At 53.1% G+C, this 18942-nt stretch overlaps 7 protein-coding genes across 7 annotated transcripts; 1 reads left to right on the forward strand and 6 right to left on the reverse strand.

Annotated features, from left to right (window-relative positions):
• Nucleotides 1–977: 977 nt before the first annotated feature.
• Nucleotides 978–1692, reverse strand: UV8b_01197 (uncharacterized protein; the record flags this gene model as incomplete). The annotated part of the gene is made up of 4 exons (XM_043138695.1): nucleotides 978–1084; nucleotides 1157–1270; nucleotides 1356–1539; nucleotides 1633–1692. The coding sequence occupies 4 exons, from the start codon at nucleotides 1690–1692 to the stop codon at nucleotides 978–980; spliced, it is 465 nt and encodes a 154-aa protein (XP_042994629.1).
• Nucleotides 1693–2262: 570 nt separating this feature from the next.
• UV8b_01198 (uncharacterized protein) lies at nucleotides 2263–5088 on the reverse strand (the record flags this gene model as incomplete). Its single annotated transcript, XM_043138696.1, has 6 exons — nucleotides 2263–3240; nucleotides 3349–3514; nucleotides 3854–3881; nucleotides 3943–4161; nucleotides 4269–4931; nucleotides 5001–5088. The coding sequence occupies 6 exons, from the start codon at nucleotides 5086–5088 to the stop codon at nucleotides 2263–2265; spliced, it is 2142 nt and encodes a 713-aa protein (XP_042994630.1).
• A 1511-nt stretch (nucleotides 5089–6599) lies between these two features.
• Nucleotides 6600–7281, reverse strand: UV8b_01199 (uncharacterized protein; the record flags this gene model as incomplete). The annotated part of the gene is made up of 2 exons (XM_043138697.1): nucleotides 6600–6902; nucleotides 7012–7281. 2 exons carry the CDS (start codon nucleotides 7279–7281, stop codon nucleotides 6600–6602), a joined length of 573 nt encoding a protein of 190 aa, XP_042994631.1.
• A 1099-nt stretch (nucleotides 7282–8380) lies between these two features.
• Nucleotides 8381–10958, reverse strand: UV8b_01200 (uncharacterized protein; the record flags this gene model as incomplete). Its single annotated transcript, XM_043138698.1, has 8 exons — nucleotides 8381–8446; nucleotides 8526–8667; nucleotides 8740–8949; nucleotides 9005–9344; nucleotides 9413–9849; nucleotides 10168–10312; nucleotides 10396–10503; nucleotides 10943–10958. The coding sequence occupies 8 exons, from the start codon at nucleotides 10956–10958 to the stop codon at nucleotides 8381–8383; spliced, it is 1464 nt and encodes a 487-aa protein (XP_042994632.1).
• Nucleotides 10959–11370: 412 nt separating this feature from the next.
• Nucleotides 11371–12908, reverse strand: UV8b_01201 (uncharacterized protein; the record flags this gene model as incomplete). The annotated part of the gene is made up of 6 exons (XM_043138699.1): nucleotides 11371–11691; nucleotides 11834–12338; nucleotides 12395–12491; nucleotides 12555–12566; nucleotides 12652–12735; nucleotides 12800–12908. The coding sequence occupies 6 exons, from the start codon at nucleotides 12906–12908 to the stop codon at nucleotides 11371–11373; spliced, it is 1128 nt and encodes a 375-aa protein (XP_042994633.1).
• A 413-nt stretch (nucleotides 12909–13321) lies between these two features.
• UV8b_01202 (uncharacterized protein) lies at nucleotides 13322–14926 on the forward strand (the record flags this gene model as incomplete). The annotated part of the gene is made up of 2 exons (XM_043138700.1): nucleotides 13322–13537; nucleotides 13670–14926. The coding sequence occupies 2 exons, from the start codon at nucleotides 13322–13324 to the stop codon at nucleotides 14924–14926; spliced, it is 1473 nt and encodes a 490-aa protein (XP_042994634.1).
• Nucleotides 14927–15503: 577 nt separating this feature from the next.
• On the reverse strand, nucleotides 15504–17763 carry UV8b_01203 (uncharacterized protein; the record flags this gene model as incomplete). Its single annotated transcript, XM_043138701.1, has 5 exons — nucleotides 15504–15756; nucleotides 15951–16750; nucleotides 16812–17515; nucleotides 17567–17594; nucleotides 17740–17763. 5 exons carry the CDS (start codon nucleotides 17761–17763, stop codon nucleotides 15504–15506), a joined length of 1809 nt encoding a protein of 602 aa, XP_042994635.1.
• Between the last annotated feature and the right edge of the window lie 1179 nt (nucleotides 17764–18942).

Below are 18942 nucleotides of genomic sequence, written 5' to 3' on the forward strand. Positions count from 1 at the left end.
CGGGAAGGCTACATGTACAGACGTACTCCGTTCCGTAGGCTGGTGTCGACTCATCAAAGTGAACAAGTCAGCCACATGAGTCCTGCTGCGCCCAGTGCCGGCTCCTAGCAGGCCCCTTTCGGCGGTTCACATAGGCTTTCAGCGGCTGGCCGACCCAGCCAGTGCCAGTTGACGGGTACCTGGGCGAAATTCGGTGTGTGCACGTGTGTGTACGGAGGAGTATGTAGTGCGTACGTAGTGCGTACGTAGTGCGTGCGTAGCGTAGCGTAGCGTAGTGTGCGTAGCGTACTGCAGCACAACGGACGGGGCAGGGCAGTTCTGGTGCCAAGGGAATCATACATATCAACTGATTCAGTGTTCTCGTCCACTTCGTTACAGTATTCATGCATGATGATTCTCCAAGCCAAGAGACGAGGTATTCCTTGCAGCAGCCACAAGTCAGGGTAGACACAGAAGCAGAGCAGCCAATTCCCTGGAAACTCTTCCCACGCCAAGTCAGGGTCCGCCGACTCCGATTCCAAGCTGGGATTTCATCAAACCAATTGACACGCTCTGTCTGTTGCCTCAGCCACCACCACCGCCAACACACCCATTGACATTGACGGACGGCCACCAGCCGATCGCATCGTTCGCATTCACAGTCCACCAACCCAACCCGTTCTAGTAGAAGAGAGAAGCGTTCGGGAACGAGTCTGCTACATTTCGACTATCCGAAACCGTGTACCCACGTCTCAACATCATCTCGCACAAACGCAAAGATGGAAATAAGAAACAGCAAATCCGTTCCATACGGAAATCCCCCGTCATTCTGACTTTGCTTGAATCTTCTCCCGGCGGATCAAGAAAATGCAACCAGGTCCCATTGTAGCAAGAGTTTGCCAATCCCAGTCGTGCCAGTCGTGCCAGTCCAGCCAGTCGTGCCAGTCCAGCCAGTCGTGCCAGTCCAGCCGGTCCAACCCCGTCCGTCGAGTTCAGCTTCAGATTTCTCCATCGCTCTCACCATGCCCGTCGTCACCTTTGCAGCCAACCTCACCCTCCAGCGCTCTACTCCTGGCTTTCTTCGCCGAGCCCCCCGCAGACTTGGCTGTCGTCGCGTCAGCCTCATTCGCAAGCCCCCTCGCAAAGCGGGCAGCTACACGGGGCAACAACAACTCACCAGGGCCCCGTTTCTTTGGCGTCGCCTTGATGGGCAGCTCGTCGTCGTCTTCCACATACTCGCCGTCCACCTGATCGGCAACGGACTTCGACTTGGTCGGTAGCTTCTTACGAGCTGCGGGAACCATGTCATGTCAGCTAGCCCTCGTCGCAAAAAAAAAACACACGTAGAATGGGGATCTGAAAGGGCCCTCCCGCACGCGAAGGCTTATTGACCGGCGTGGCATCGCCATTCTCCTGCTCCATCTCGGCGATGGTCTTGTTTATCTTAGTCCACATGTTCTGCAGGGACTTGGGCGTTCGGCCCGGCATGTTGATCTTCTGCCAGCTAATTGCTTTGCCGTCCTGACGCAACTGCGCCACGATGCGTAACAGAAACTGGTACTGCACTCAGTTAGGGCCACGTTCGTCTCCCACGAAAAGGGGGGGGGGGGGGGGGGGGGGGGGGGGCAAAGCGGAAAGTGTCCTGTTGCTCACCTTTGCTTCCTCGGTCCAAGGAAGGCTTTTGGCTTCAGAAGTAGACGCAGACGAGTCCATGGTTCAAGACGGCTTCAAGACGGCTTCAAGGTAAGGGCGATTCAGTGTGCTTGTTTTGTCGGCTGCGACGGAGCTTGACGTTGAAAAGTAGTGAAATAGCAGGATTGGGCACAAGCGTAGAATTGTGAGACGAAAGAAGCCTATTTATATACAGGCGTTGGATTCCTTGTCTGGTGGCTGGCGTCGAGGTGAGCGGAAAGTGAGCGGAAGAGTGAGAGCCCGATTCATCAACTCACCGTCCTTTTTTTTCGTCTGCTTCTTCTACGTCTTGCAAAGCGCCCTCATCCTAGCACGGTGCCTCAGTTTAGGTGCGCATACAATAGATAGAACTTGCTAGTTACCGTTGATATCCTAGGTGCCCGTCATCGTCGTACGTCCGATCCCACAGAGCACGACACCTCGCATGTCATGGAAGTAGACAAAACACCCAGCAACCTGAATGCAAGAGATAAATGATGCGGGTATCGCTTATCGAGGAGATGAGAAAAGGCGGCGCTTAAAGCATATCACTCGTCGGAGGGATGCTCTGTCAAAAAAAAAAAAAAAAAAATCCCCCCCAACCCCCCTTCCTCAGGTGTAAACACCTTTCATCTTGTCTCTAAACGCTAAAAATTCTTGCAGACGACCTTGGTGCTCCTCGCATTCCTTCATCCATCGTCCATGTACGTCGTTATCCTGCTGAACCCAGTTGTAATACTCTTGTAATTCCCCGCCTCCACGAGTCCCCAGAAAACCGTATCCCTTGCTTGCCCGCATATCAGCGATGAGAGACTTTCTAGTGGCGAAATGGTCAACGACCTGGCCGTTGAAGGAATCCCACAATGTTAAGTAATGGCCAAACTCAGTGAGGTACTTGGCCCAGGAGGCTGCAGTCGGTGTCATTCCTTCAACTGCAAGTGCAGGTGGTGGCCGGGGTGCCACTGGAGCGGCGGGAAATGCCAGAGGTTGTGTTCTTGGCAAGGTTACAGGAGGAACATCCGAGGCCTTGCTGTCAAACGGCAAGTTATCCTTCAGGCCGCCCAATGACGCCAGTCCTTCCCCTTGCTGAGAAAAGGGTGCCACGTTTTTCAACTCTGCAAAGGTAGTTCTGAACTCGTCGCTGTCTTCCGACCCGGCAGCATTGGAATACAGAGGAATATCAGCCGGTCGCGGCGCTGCTGTGCCCTGAGACATCCCGTCTAGGTTGCCAGCACGCCATTCTGGCCGGGACGGTTCGACAGGTATGTTCCGCACTGATTGAGCCTGAGCCTCCTCAGCAGCAGAAGGCTGGCATGATGAATCAATGTCCATGGCTTGCGGACCGTCTGTTGCTGTTGGACCCGGTGGTGCATTTGCATTCCTCCCGCGCCACTCGTAGCTGTCCTCGTCGCTGCTGACCTCCTCAACTGCTACAGCTGTTGCTCCGGTAGCCTTTGTCCTACTCCTCTTGGAGTTGCCACGACTGCTGGCACGTGTCGGCGAAGCTGACGGGGCAGGCGCTTGCTGAGGAACAAATGTCTGTGGGCCGAACTTGTCACTCCATCCTTGGGGATTGAAACCGCTCTCGGCCTGTGTGGCGTTGGAGGCAGTATTAGCACTATAATCGCTGCGCATGACAGGATGCCGGGTGCGCCGAGGTTGGTAAGGGCGGCCGCTGGGAGATTGTCCTCTACCCACATTTGCATCGGTTTCTTCTGTGCAAGCTCTGAACTGCCAGGTATTAGGGTCCTGGTCTTTGACAAAATTCGTGTTTATATCATCCAAGCTGCTCTTTGTAAAGCCATGACCTCCAGATGTCGTGCCTGAGTGGCTGAAAATGTCATCATCAACTGGGATGCTAAATCTGTCATTTTGATGTCCATTAGCCAACTGCGCATATGGTGACGTACACCGAGGTGGGTTGAGAAAAGCTTCAAATCTCTTCCCTTCACTAAAAAGTGGAAGTGCATCTCTGTTTCTGATGATTTCGTTCAGAATATTGGTCTGTTGTCGCTCAAAGCAAAAGGAGGTGGCGCTACCACACAGTATCCCACTGGGGCGGCGGTCCTGATCAACGCTTGTTGTCGAACCGTCAAGGGGCGCATTTTCATGTAACTGTTTCGTGTCTTGAACTGAAGGATAGGTTTTGCACGAAGAAGCGACAGACTCGTAAGAATAGTTTTGGCTTCGAGGTTTGTCATACATTGAAGGTCCGTCTCCGTTAATAGCTGCTGCCGTCCGTTAGTACTCGGTTATCTTGGCGTGGCAAACGGACCCTCTCGAATGACTCACTCTTAGGATCTGTGGTAGATGCCGACTTTGTTTGGTAAGAAGCTCGATTGACCGCTGGTCCAGACTCGGCACCGGGTCTCGATGAGTTTGCGGTATATGGAGGCACCTCTTGGTCTGCCCGGTGCGTCTGACCATCGCCTTGCACAGGCCTCTCGGTGTTACGATCGCTGCTTGCTGGGTTTGGATTACCGGGAAAGCCGGAGCTTTGCTGCTGGTCCTCTGCGCATGACTTTTGGTCAGCTTGGTTATTTTTTACTTGTTGATGTGGTGAGGCCTTATCAGCGCTCCACAGCATCAAGCTTTTCCCATTGCGCTTTTTGACTCACCCTGATGGGTATCGAAGGAAGGCTTCTTGTCTCTAAACTGACTCAGAGGATCGGGCATGGGTTTCTGACCAGGACGGAAAGGGGGAGGAGGAGGTACGTCCCTTCGCTCGGTGCTTGAGTAATTCTGCCTGGTTACAGGGGGCTCGTCGCCAGGCACGGTTGAGCGAGGATAGTACCCGGACTTCCTAGAGCCGAAAGATGCTTCTGCTCGTTGTCTAGCGGATTCGGTGCGCGGGGGTTGTCGAGGCGGTGGAGGAGGAGGTTCGGATGATCGCGGCTCTCGCTGGGAGTGCTTGCGCATATTCTCAAAGGCCTTGGCAGCGTTCTTTTTAGCTTCTGGATCTAGACCATGTGTTTGTTTTGCTGTAGGTGGGACGCCAGTCGAGAATCTCGTCTGCCACCGTTGCGCACCAGACTGCTGAGCGTTTTTCGCCGGAGTCGTCCGGCGAGGCGGCGTCGGGAACTGAGCGCCGGCGTTTGCCCAAGGATTGCCCCTTACGCCAGATGCGCCAGGGCCTCGGGCAGCAGATCGCCCAAGAGTCGTATCATACTTTGCTTTTTCTGTCGGATCCGAGAGAACTTCATGTGCGGCCTGGATAATCTGAAACTTGGCGTTGACTTCTTGTTCCCGACCCGGGTTTCTGTCGGGATGGTACTTTAAAGCTGTACGCCATTGTCAATTCATGCTTTCCTTGGAAAAAAGACTGCAAGACTCGGGGGCGGCCGTCCTACCCAGCTTTCGGAACTGCTTCTTAATGTCGTTGATTTCTGCATCTCGAGGCAGCTCGAGGTCATCATAATAGTCCCTTTGGACTGCCATGGCATCCGGACTCGACTAACTGTCCGCCACGGGAGATGGGAGACTTTTATACTTTTGGGTGCTCGAGAGATAAGCCCCCAATCAGCATGTAAGTTATTATGTGATCGGCTAGATTGTTGGGTCGTTTGGTAGGGGAAAAAAAAAAAGAAAAGAAGAAGAAGTTGTCGTCTATCGGTCTGCAAAAACAAGCGAGGTTCCAATCTATCGAGCTGTCTATCAGAGAGCAGCCGTCTGAAGAATCAGCCAAGTCCATGGAGAGGTAGAAAGGATGACAGGAGCCACCCACCTGGTTGACTCTCGAATGCAAACGGAGATTAATCTCCCGACACGTAAACTGATCGGGTTGATATCAGCCTCGTGGGTTGCGCTCTGGGATGCTAAGGGCCAGTGAGGTTTGGCAGCAAGATTCAATAAAACATCATGAGTAACGAAACGGCAGCAATGATATAATGGCCGATGCTCGGACTCTGGGGCCTCTCGACTCCGTTTGTTTGTAGGCTCAGCCAGCCGCCTGTGAAAAAGCTGCCTTGAGACAAGATGGCTACGTGAAAGAAGTCATGGTCCCCGCGGTGACGAAATGCCAGGCACCACTGGGGTAACCAGACGTGCGCCTACCTCACTAAAGGTGTCAACTGTACGGAGTGCTCCGGGTGCCTTGCGTCCATTAGACCAACGTTGCATCCTGCTACACCTGCCTCAGGTTGTGTCTGGTCTACTCGGGACTCGGATGTAAGGACCTAAGCATCGTCTTGCGCGGTCTCTGTTTTAACGTAGCAGGAGAATGCTCGCAATGTTTTCTTCTACCAAAGATCTTATTTCGGCCATCAATTGGTTATTCAATTATACCGAGAAAAAATCACTAAATTAGGTAGGTACATGTAGCTACTAGGTACCTGGGCGCCTACCTCTTTCTAGGCACTTAAATAGCCGTGCATGGAGCCATTAAACGTATGCTCGAGGTACTTCCTACCTGGTTAAGAACATTTGAAGCTTAAGGCTGTGTCAAGTCAATACATCATATCTACCCTATTACCCAAAGTGGGAACGCGAGTAGGAGCCGTCTGGTTTAAGACATAGTCCCAGATAAGAGCACGCATGATTCCCAGTACGCCGACTCCAAAGCCTTGTCATGGTGTGCGCAGAAGCTCATTCAGCGAGTGGCCTGATTCCCACGGGTATATCGTACGAAGCAGACGGAATATCCCCCCAAGAGTAAAACGCCCTCCGCAAGAACTACCAGTAGTGGTGAGATAGACAAGAGCCAGTAGCCCCAAAGCACCGGTGAATCCGTGATACTGCATGCAAAACACTGTCCCTACTCGGTCCCGTCACTTCACGGGCGACTTGTGCATCTGACTTGATAGGGGGAGACTCCATCACCTCCGGATCCGACACGAATCGGGGATACTCTCTACCCATGAGGAAAGGTGTTTGACTGCTGAGCTTTGGGGGGCGGGGGGAAAGGGTTCGGCTGCATCAACGCGGTGGCCCATCGCCATTGCACTTTTTCTTCACTCCTCTCGCATCGCCTTCTCGGCTGCAATCTTGGCCTCCATCTTTCTCCTCGCCGCCAGAATCATGTCGTCCCGCCGCTTCTGCAGCGCGGATTGCCTCTCCTCCCGGCTGGAGCTCCAGCCCTTTGCCCCGGCAGATTCTTCTTGGCCCCCATCGTCAAGCTTGCTCGTCAGGTTATATCGCGTGATCAAGTCCGGCTGCGACGGCTTATCGGCCGCTCTGCTGGTGGCAGAGACTGCGCTCGCTCCAAGGGATGCAGACTGGCCGGGCGGAGGAGGCGGCTGGAAAGTAATGGGGGGCTAGTGCAAGATGCCGGGTTAGTTAGCACGGGGGACTCGTTCCTTGGACTCGAGACCCGAGGTGCGCCCAGCAGCACTGACGCGTGAGGGGATGAAGTTCGGGACGTACCGTTTCCAAGCGGCCGGCGAGAATGCGCTCCGTCGTGTTCTGGATGCTCCCCCCGTTGCGTTGGAGATCCCACAAGAGGGTCCGTCGGTCCGTCTGAGGGAACATTTGTTGGATTCGCTCCACGGCTGCCTCCCGTGAGCGTCGCACGTCTTCGGGAGATCTGGACGACCGAGACGCTTGACTTCGCGAGAAGAATAGGTAGCGGATGATCAACCCCGACAAAAGAAGGAGTCCTGCCAAGTATGGCAGAGAGATTTGCTCGTTGGCCATGTGTCGGTCTGCTGAGCCCCCGATCGGCGGCGGCGGCGGCGGCGGCGGCGGCGTCAGCAGCGAGATGATGTCTTTCTGTATCGAAGGTTGACCAAGCCGTCGATGCAAGTCTAGGTGGCGAACAGGCGAACAGGCGAACAGGCGAACAGGCGAGAACAGGCGAATAGGCGAATAGGCGAATAGGGGACCCCGTCGCCGTCCAGGCACTTACCGAGCCACAACTCCTGTTGCAACAAACAAACGACAGTACCCCGTGCTCCGTACGGCCTGCCCTTTTCTTGTCCCAAGATTTTTCTCTCCCTCGCACCCTTTATATTCTCTTTTATTTTCTTGTTTCAAATGATTGATAGTTAGGTGGATACGTGACTCTGCGTGTTCGGTGACGGGGAGCGGAGAGCATATCAGATGTTGCTGGTATCAAGTCCCAGAGCTCCCAGCCTGCTCAGTGGTGGAACCTCGGGCTATTACCGCCGACAAAACAGGGTTCGCAACCCAACCCTGTAGCAGAGACATGATTGGTCCGTCCATCGTCACTTATCATGAAAGTCAAGAGATTCGCTCTTGGCCGCAAGCGCAACCAAGAAATATGTAAGTGCAGAAAACCAAAACCAACTAAAAATAAAAAAATGGGCAGGGAATCGAGGCAGGAACCATGCCTCCCTTTTCTTGCGCACTGTCGTGTCATAGGAAGCAAGAGGCGGTGCCTACACAGGGCTTCGGTAACAAAAACAAATCACAGGCTGAGATCTTGTTCCATTGACTACAAAATCAACAACCGATAAGAGTCTCACATGGCATCAAGTACAGCATGTAATGGCAAGTAGCGGCAAGTAGCGGTGGGGCGCGTTTGATTTTCTTTCTCATGCCAAAAGTGCATTCCTCTGTCACAGAAAAGTCCTGTACTGCTCCTGCGCATCCAAACGCCCCTTGGCCACCGAGACAAAAGTCCAGATTGCATTAACCGACCTTGGGTCACCCGCACCCATGTTGGTTCAAGTCCAGTAAGCCCGAACAGCCACAGATGAAGCAAGATTGCAACACTATCGCCTTGAATCCGCTCATTCTCCCTTCCTTGCTGCTCGCTGCTCGCTGCTCGACGTTACGGTATCGTAGGCGCTTGACTTAACGTGGTATCCAGGTCACCGTAGAACAGGTTCAGTTCTCGCTAACGGCAAGGGAAAAAGAAAGATGCAGCATGTTAGTAGTGAGGAGGATAGTGACAATTGGATTGCTCTCATTCATACCCTGTCTTTTCGCCATTGATCAATGTCCCAAACGATATAAAAGCCCCGCTCGTGATTGGGGCTCAAAATCTGAGGCGTCATGTGCTCGTCTTTGGTGAGCCATATTTGGTGTTTCTTGTGCCACCTCCAGTTGCGGGAATGCCTGCAAAGAGTCGTCAAGTTCAACCCGCCCGATAGCACACCAGTCCCTGCAACAGGATGTCGATGTACTTACAGTTCCGCCGCAGCCATTTGCTGTTTGGCATCTGCTGGAAAGCTGTAGAAGATCCAGAAGAGCGTGTCATCGTTGAAGTTTTGAATCTTGCTTTCAAAAGGCTGGACATTGGTTACGTTGTAGCAATCAGGTAGCCGTACTCTGTGTCCATTGACTGTCGGCCGCGGAGGAGCGTCATCAAACAAGGAATACACTTGCGTTGAGATCAGGCTGCATCTGTTAGCAACGTTGCAGCACATCTCCAGCCAGGTAACGGGCAGCTTACTCCTGCGAGTTGGTATCAAGTCCCATTGACGAGGGGTCCATGCCAACCACCATTGCGTGGTAGTCCGGATAGTTGTTCATCAGTGTCCGCAATCCCTTGATCCCCCATTTATCCACAGGAGCCATCCCAGCGAGAGGGTCCACCGCCTCTGGGGCTTGTGATTCCTTTTCGTCCCTCAGCTTCGCAGACGCCTCATCGTTCCCTATGGCCCCTAGTACGCTTGAACTTGTGCCATCCACAGTTCTTGGCTTGCCGAGCCCAATATCCCTCAGCGTAGACTTTTGCCTGTTTTCCTCATCCGCTCCCAGCCGCTTCTGATCTTGGACACGCGTCGTCGAACCTGTTCACGTTAGCGAACCCTGAGCAACCAGGCGCAGAGGGTTTGGGAAAAGATAGATTGTAGCGCACCAATTCCGGGCGGTGACCGTGCATCGCTTGCGCGGCTATTAGCCGATAGCGCGTTCAGCAGACCGTTCCCCCTATGCATGATGGACGCGCCGTGTTGAGATTTGAATGCTAGTGACATCAAGTTGCCACTTCGGTCTGATGCCAAGTCTGCATTTCCACTTCTATTTAATGGGGGAAAGTCATCTACACTGCTGGGTTGCCCTTGAGGGGCGGAGGCCAGGTTGCTTTGATTCCCGAAACGGAACGACCCCTGATTTGATGGTAGACGAGACGACGGTGCAGAAAACAGGTCTTCTTGGCCACCTTGCTGAGACGATACCGGAGTTGACTGATTTCGCTGCACAGGGCCACTCAGGCTTCGAGAGCCTCCAGACGACCACATGGATGCCGGATTGGCATTGTTAGATTGTGAGTTATTTGAAAGTGATGGAAATTCGCTGTGTTACACTGTTAGTACTCGGCGCCATCAGATGCGGGCAATTCATGCGTTGTGTTCATAATAAAAGATGCCAAGCGCGATATCAGCAGCGACAGAGTGTTCCTTGACCGCGGCAGCATAACCTAGAATCGCTGGTTTCGGACGCAAGAGCTTTGGTCCCGCCGTTTTGCTTGTGTTGACCTTGGTCACGGTGAAGTACTCGGATCATGTCATAAAACAAGGGTACTGCAAAGATCCAAGTGTCGAGAATGGCTATGTGTGAGGGAAGAGCGTGGTGAATGATGAAGTGAACAGTGCACTCAGGGCTAGTACGTACGACAGATCCAACGGAGTGGCAGGTTGCGACCCGCTCAGGCTCTGCGCAAAACTGACATTTCCTCCTAATTGACGGGTTTGGTTTTGGAAGCCAACACCACCCATGGGCACATTGCCGCCAAAGGCCCAGCCTGATCCATTATTCGCTGTTTCCTCCGACGCAAATCAATCAGTCTGCAGGTCTGAAGCGGTTGGGATCGCGTCGCATGGCAGGTCTCGGTGCTCATACCTATCTTCCCGTTCGGCAGCCGATTCGAAACCGCTCGCCCTGGTTGTTGAGATTGTTGTTGGCCACCAAAGTTGACAGGCATGCCCCTAAGAGATTGCGGCACTGTCCCTGTGGTTGGAGAAGACACATTAGCCTTAGTCTTTGATTTGCAAGAATCCCCGCGGTGCAATTTCTTTTCTTTTCTTTTCTTTTCTTTCTTTCTTTCTTTTTTTTTCATTTTTTTTCTCGAGAACAATGCCAGCACGACTGCGACAGACTGATTTTCCTCCTCGCCTGGTTCCAATAAAAGCACCTTGTGAGGTCAATGACTCCGATCAGATTTGAGCGGTTCCACTTTCGTCTAGTTTACCGTTACGACGTGTCCGACAGTCTGAGAGTTGAGCAGAACGCCTACGGGACATGGTGCCAAGGCTTGTGATGAAGCACGGTGATGCGTCCGAGCCGATGTGACTTTCCGACCGACAGAGTGTGGGGGGGTATGGGTTTTGTCGACGCAGCGAGGTGATCGAAGGTCAAGAGAACGATGGGAGACTTGGGTTTGCCCTACCTGGCCGGTTCATCATGTCTCCTGGTCGCGTGGAGCCGATGGTAAAATTCGAGTCGCGGGTCGTGTTGGAAGAATGCGCAGCGATCCGATCTCGCGCTTCGTGTCTTGGGCGGCCGGCTCTGTTCGCTCGAGAATCCAGAGATAGGCTCTCGGTGATGCAACTTCTGCTGGTCTGATATCCAGCAGGCTAACGAGGCTAAACCCATGAAGTTGGCTGCTTCGGATTCAAGTGGGTCCGTGCCGAAGGCTGCACTGCAGCCAATCATGCGCACGAAAACCAAGGCTGACAACGACATGCCATTGAACAAACCACAAGTAAAACCAGCTCCCAAACATTGACATTGGCAGACCTCCCGTTGCGCCAGATTTTCACGCTCAATTTTGGTACCGTTTTCATCTTTGTTTCTTCTTCTTCTTCTTCTTCTTCTTCACCTCACTGCACGTTCAAAACTACGCACAAAATCGTGCTCTACGAGACCTCTGCCTATGAAGATGATTTTGCCCTGGTCTGGTTGCGTCTCACCTGTTTGGGGAGGATCAACGAGCTCGAACACTTCCCTCACGCCCTGCAGCATCTTGGCGCTCCCGTCTTGCAAAATAACACGGCCCTTGGATCGGTGAATTTCAAAATCTCCTCCTTCGTCCTCCGGTAATTTGCTGTCCCACAGGACAGAACGCAGCCATTTGTCTATGTCTTGCACTTTGTCATGACGTACGCGCGGAACCGGTATGGATATGGTTGAAATCGTCTGTTCAGTTAGTTCAACCTGGTGTGGATTTCGGGTATCAAAACGGCCTAAACGGGATTCAAACTCGCAACCAGAAGAAAAAAAGAAAAAAAAAAAAGAGGAGGATGAGGGGAGGGGAGGAAAGCTGCTCCTGGGTACTCACAGGATCCAGATGACTATGACCTTTGAGCCTCTCCTCTTCCTCGTTAAACTGGTCGTAAGCATGCAAGTCGAGTAAGAAGCCTTGCAGCTGAGGAACCACACTCTTCTCCGTGATGTGGAGCTTTGCCAAACCATTGATGAACCGAATACGAGCCTTGACCCTCTGAAGCTCATCCTCAGTAACCAGGTCTGCTTTATTGATGACGATGACATCGGCATGGGATATCTGGACATGCGCGGTTGTCATGAGCGGGCCATGGTTGTCATGGTCCCCCTGGCCTTGCACTTGCACTTGCCCAGAGGGGTCGTCCAAGCTGCGCAGAATATTCTTGGCGTCAACCAGAGTGACTATTCCGTCCAGATAGATCGTGCTGCCCAGACCATCATCTACCCAAAACAGCGGCGCGATGTTTCCTGGATCAGCCAAGCCCGTCGTCTCCAGCAAGATGTAGTCGAAGGCGCCTTTCTTCTGCATCAGAGACTCGATGGCATTGACCCCGGTATCCCTGAAGGCGTTAGTCTGAGACGTCAAATATACGGGGATTTCATAGATGGTCCTTACTTGACCGAGCAGCAAATGCATCCATTCCCCACATCCAACCACTCCTCTACTCTATCGTCCCCCTGATTGACGGTGAGTGACTTCTCAATGTCAAGGGCTACCGCAAGGTCAGACGTGGTGACCTACGGGGCAGTGCGACGGGACAAGGGGCTGGCCTTACAATCTCCAAACTCTGTACTCGAGGTCAAATTCCGAACGCTTTAGCATAATCTTCTCACCCAGCAGGATGGGGACGGGGACGGCTGCGCGCAACATGCCATTCATTATCACGGCAATTCTCTTGCCATGTTGAGCGGTAAGGATGTGATTCAGCAAGGTTGTTTTGCCAGCTCCCAAGTACCCTGGGCAAGCAAGTCAGCTAAATGACGAGGTTGACGTCTTGGTGCGAGGAGGGCATGTACCGACCTGTGACGATGGTAATGGGCACTTTGACAGCAACGTCATCATCAGCATCTATTTGCACCTGGCCCTCGATGTCAACCAGTTCTGGAGGGACATCGGTATCGAGGTCCATTGCAAGCCGGCATATAGCCTTTCAGCATCCGAACGAGTGGCGAGAGCAGGACCGAAACAGAGCGCGGCAAATCAGGCGGTTTCGGCGACCAGACAGTAGCTGAAGTGCTGGTCCAAAGGCATTGACTCTGGAATCCAAAAGATGCCAGGTTCAATTGGCGCAAAGGGCTTGTACGGAGGAGTTCGGAGGAGTACGGAGTTACTCCGTAGAACGTGCGTGGGCCAAAGGCTGGCGCCCCGCCAAGAGCCGCGTGTACCCACCGCTGGGCCCCTGACCAATGCCATCTGACCAATGCCATGCATCCATCAGGTACCCAAGCTTCAAGCTTGCTTCTGCCTTGGCTCGCGCATCAACATCTCGTCTCCCTCGCATCCTTCCTCATCAGGTGCGTCGTCCTTCATCCCCCATCAGCCATGGCTCTCGCGCCCAGCTCGCCTCGCCTACCGAGCCCGCCTCCGCCCGCGGAAATACAAATCAGCCCCAACTCGCCGTCAGGAGGGGCGCCGGCAAGCCCTCATGCCGCGCAGATGGAGCAGTCCGTCCTGGATGCCAACTCGCGCCGCCGCATCCATCCAGGCACCAAAGCTGCCGATATGGCCACTGGACCACCACTTGTTCCCCTCGGCGATGTAAGACCAACGTCCGCGCGGAATGGCGCATGGCGGCGGGGGAGGGCGCGCGGTTGGAAGGGGGAGGATCTGCTGTCGCGGTTGAACACGGGCTGACCCAATGCTCTCTTTTTCGCCCTCCACCCCATGTAGCTCGACTCTGCTTTCCAGCTTCAGGAGCATCTCGCCGCAATGCACTACCACCACACGGCCTGCAGCACGCAAGCCATAGCCCGCGAAGCCGCCCTCCAGCTGGCCCAGGCCCCCACGGGCGTCGAACGCACCATCTGGCTCTACGAGCTCTGCCGATTCCTCATCTCGCAGTGCAACTCCCTCATCGTGGGGTTCCTGTTCGACAACCCCCCGTGCAGCGCGACCACGTGCCCCGAGATGCGGGCCTCGGAGTGGCAGTTCCTGTGCGCCGTCCACGAGCAGCCCAAGAGCTGCTGCGCAATCGACTACTGCTGCCACACCCTCGACTGGGCGGCCAACGTCGTCTCGGACCAGAAGCTGTTCCCCAGCCGATTCGCCGTCGTCAGCGACCCCCAGAGCAGGAACGCGGGTGTCAAGAGCCTCGTCAACGTCTTTAGAAGACTGCATCGCATCTTTGCTCACGCGTGGTTCCAGCACCGCGGCGTGTTCTGGTCCGTCGAGAGCCAGACCGGCTTATACGTCCTCTTCAAGATGGTTTGCGACCTCTACGACTTGCTGCCGGCGGAGAACTACAAGCTCCCCCCGGAAGCCGAGGGCCTCGAGGCTCCGCCCCCAGAGCCCGGGGTCGAGAAACCTTGCGCCATTCTCAAGCCGAGCCTGCAGCAGCGACCAGCTGCGGCGCCGGAGGATGATAGCCTCCACCCAGGTGGCCGTACCAACACTCGGAGACACATCAGGAGTAGTCCTTCAACAGGAAGCGCAGTGACCACTGTCATGGAGACCGATGAGGAGGATACAGAAAACGTCACGAGCAAGATGCAGAATCTGCACGTATTCAACTTGCAGGAAGCCGACGTGGCCGAGGTGCCCGTCGTCGTTGACGACTCCACCATCTCGGGGGCGTCGCAAGAGTCAAGCAGACCTGGACACCCGGCAGAAGCAGACGAGACGACAGTGGAACCTTCTCCTCCTCCTCCTTCTTCTATACCTGCCCTGAAGGAGGAAGAACCAGCCGTCGTTGTCGTCGACACCCCTCACCCAGACGAAATGTCCGATTCAACGTCAGCAAAAGACTCTGCTGAGCTGCCAGAAGCCTCAAGACCCCCCCATGTTGACGACCCCGGCCAAATAGTCGCAGAGTCTGCAATGACTCCTCCTCCAACTCTCAAGTCGTCAGAGATCAAGGACGAGCCGGTGGGGATTGTAAATGCAGAGGACATGACGGAAAAGTCGGGACAGGTCACGGACCCAGAGTAAATCACACGGAAACAAAGGTGCCGAGCTGACGCACTACCCATATACCCTCAGCGTTACGGTTGCTTGCATTGATCAAGGCTATGAAATAGGAGGCCAGTTTTGTACTGGGAAACCTTGCGAGTTTGGCAACAGAACTTTTTTACGAAGGCAAGGCAAAAGGCATATTGTATAACCCATTCTTTGATTTGATTTTTTTCTTTCCCCACCTCTTTCCCCTTCCCTCAGACAAGCATCAGACAAGCGACACTTTTTTTTCTATCTGCGTATTATGTCGTGATTTGTCCTGGAATTTCCCGCCAAACCAAACCAATTTCTCTGACGTGGCATGTTTGTGTATGCGATGTATTGCATTCTCCATCACAGGAAAGCATCACCACTGCAGGTCAAGAAGCCAACCCTCCCAACATCATCAGCTCTGTCCGGAAAATGTCAACAATTCTCAACCCGTGTTTCCCTATCCATGCTGAGAACCTCCTTGCCCCTACAGTGCCAACATCAAATATGTACAAGACGACGTTGCATTGAACAGGGGGAGTGCTACAACACGGCCCGCCACAACCCCCAAGTCGCAAGCAATTCAGGGTACTCTGTCGCGCTGGGCTTGTTGAAAAGCAAGCTCAGCAGTCTCCAATTTGGCAAACACGTGTCGCACTTCTCGAATGTTTTCATGCTGCGCATTCACGGCTGCTGCGTTTCTCTCATCAGCAAACAGTTTGATGGCTCGTAAAACGGGAGTTAGCCCTTCCTCGTTTGGTAGCCACCAGTGAGCACAACTTGGATCACGGAAAAGTACTGCCAGTTTCAATCGGCGTTCAGTCGGTTGGATGAATCTATTCGACGTGCGTCAGAGGTCCCGTCTCACTTTTGGATTTTCGGACTTGGTTGATTGCTCGGTTGCGGTGGTAGGACCGACTCCGACGGGACATCGCGGAACCCTTTAGGAGACTTGAAAAAGAACGGCAACAAAGGAAAAGCAGGGGAAGAGTGGGTAGATAACAGCTACAGCACCAGATGCTGGACTCACCCCATGTTCTCCAAGAGAGCAAATTTGCGACGAATCCACATGTGGTTGCGTGGAGTTTGCGGCAAGAAGACGGACGCAATGGAGATGCAGCACATGAATGGAATGAGGGCCCCCTTTGGCTTGAGGGGCCATGATTCCACAGCCCCAAAGGCTTGACAGACTGTGTACGCGTGTGCCGCCATTTCAGCGAAGACTTTCTCGGATGGCATATCAGGTGATTGTGATAGATGCATCAACATTGTGGATGCCCACTCCGTGTGTATCAGAGTGGTGGTGAAGAACAAGCCGTGGTACAGCAGACCCGTCGTGTAGGGATTCACGATATCATCCGGATCCGGCTCCTTGATGTACGGAAAGTCCGTAACAAGATAATCAGGGTCCGCAAGAACCTTGTCCCACGTCGTCTTCCATTGGAAGAGCTTGTCAGTGATCTTGGAGTGCTCCCGAGCGAAATCCTCCGAGGTAATCTGTCCACGGCTGCCACGCGCATACAATATAGACATGTCGTACGATATCGAACGTAACCGGGTTGATCTGAGACTTATTTTCGACGAAATATCATCAACGTCGGCATCCATTCGCGACTTGTAGTGCTCGTTCATGAGATTGAACCACGCCTTTGGTAGATCCGTTGGGAACCCGCCCTGGATAGCAACAAAGCAGTCGTACCGCGTGTACCAGTTAATGCATGCTCTTCCAACCGCTGTTTGCATCACCGTGACGGGCGTGAAAATTTTTCGAATTACCTGAAAGGCTGCTTTTTGATGGCCCATCAGATTGACCCAGTCGCCAAGATATTCCTGCGTCAAGAAACTGTCAGAAAAGATGCGAAGCCTCGTACTTGCTTCCATGTCGACTCACTTCAATGGTTAATAGCTGGAGAATAGTCACGAGATTCAGCACGTTATTCATCTCCTTCTTGGTCAATGATTCAAGAAGCAAAGTGACGCTTCTGTTGTAATACGTCAAGAAGCCTTGAAGCTTGCCGTCTGGGTTTTGCAGCGCAGCATGATACGAAGTGAACCCGACCAAGGCATTGAGCAACGGCTCGTGCTGCACCGCGAGAAATGGCAAAATCCTGCCGAAAAAATTGTCTTCGTCGTAGGTGATGCTGTAGTGAAAATTCGTAATGTTTTCCGCAAAGTAATTGAGATGGTGCTGATAGTCCGGTGCAAGGTGCGACCAATCAGCCCGTCCTCCCATCGGATAGTACGAATCGGGAGACGCGGCTGCATCTGTGCCGCAAAGGGTAGGAACAGAAGGAGGAGATTTCCTAATGTTGTCTTGTGACATGCTCTCAGAACTTGCGTTCCGGGAGAGTTTATGACCGGAGGAGCTGATCGTCTTGGTTCCTGACCATGTGGAATCAGAGCCCGCACTGGGCGATACATCTTCTCCTTCATCTTCGTCCACGATTGTCTCCAAGGGCTTAACCCCTGGGTCGGAATCACCATTTCCACCGTCGGTGAATGGCTTTGTACTGTACTTTATACTGCCTCTGAATTGGGAGCTCTTGGAAGTTGGGGGGTCAGGATAAACGCAATCGCGATTGCCCTTTCTGCAGCCTAGCATGCCATGTCAATAACAGTTTAGCCTTGACCAATAGCGGTACTAACGGTCACATATTGGGAGAGCCTCATCGCACTATCAAGTGCAAAAGATGATTGTCAGCATTATCTCACATGGCATAGCAATTGCATGGCTGGTTCCTTTCTTCACTCCCTCCTATCCTTTTTCCTTTTTGGAAAGACGGGGGCAAAGCGAAGGAGGCAAGGAAAGCCAACGTTACCTTGACTCGTCTACTGCGGCACATGAAACAGCCTGACCGTGTTCGTCGATGTTTGATATGATCATGTCCAAAACCGTGTCCTGTGACGGCCTTCCTCCGGGCTTTACTGCCATCTGATGTTTGAAAAAGATCTTTGTCAGAACATGTTCCCAGATGAACGACACTGGGATATGAGCCACCCATTGTTGGTGTTTGGAAGGCATTGAGATAGCCAGAGTGGGTTGATTTAGCCAACTCATCCGCACTTATCGTGGAACAGCATCCCACTCCTGACATAGATGTCAGGAAGTGGTGGTAATGGTCATCCATGATCTGATATCACAGGCTGCTAAGTGATGCCTGTGTATAACACTGTAAGTCAAATGGATACAGCTTGAAATGTACAAGGGTTAAATGCTCACTACCTAGTTAGCTAGTCCCATGCTCAATAAGGATAGAGAAGACCAGCGCGATTCCGGAAAAGGTGTGGGCCTGGGCAGCCACCATCAAACGGAGTCCGAGGACTCGGGACTCGGGACTTAGGACAGGTTTTGTGCCAAAATTCTGGGGAGCTTGCGACTGCTTTCCTTGCTGTGCGTGGAGAATTTTTTATGGAACTGACGACATATCGATACCCTCGGAAGGAAGTGGGAATTCGGTAAGGCAGCAAAAGTCTGTTATCGCCGACAGGACTGTAGGGAGGTGAATTCTCGGTCTCTATCGCAGGCTGTTTGATTTCCCTTTTTTTTTTTTTTTTTTGCTGCAGCTGAGAAGACCAGATATGAGGTTGGTATAAGGAGGATGTCGGGCCGCTTCAGATGCGAAATGGCCTACAATATGCGCAAAAAGGGAGTGCTTGGGCGAGGAAAAGGCACCCCTTCGCTTTCTTGCGGTCTCCTTGGTCAGGAGTGAGAACGCTGAAAGAGCTCAAGTCTATTCACCCGGCATGAACTGGCTCTCCAAAGAGGCATCTTGGCAGGTTGGTAAACTAGTGGCAAAAGTCTGACGTGAACCGTGGGTTTAAAATGGTTGCCGTATCCCCAAATGTTGCTCAACTTCGACCCCAACCACACCGGCAGTATGGATGTGTGTACCTATCAGCTAGTAAGAATTGGGACGGAGCGGCAGGCTTGGAATAGCATCACCCCTGCAAGCTGATACTGGGGCCAGAATGGGGGCGCTTGACAGGGGATTAAACCTTGTGGCCTGATGCAGACATGCCAA

Source organism: Ustilaginoidea virens, chromosome 1 (genome assembly GCF_000687475.1).
Source record: "Ustilaginoidea virens chromosome 1, complete sequence".
Lineage (NCBI taxonomy): Eukaryota > Fungi > Ascomycota > Sordariomycetes > Hypocreales > Clavicipitaceae > Ustilaginoidea > Ustilaginoidea virens.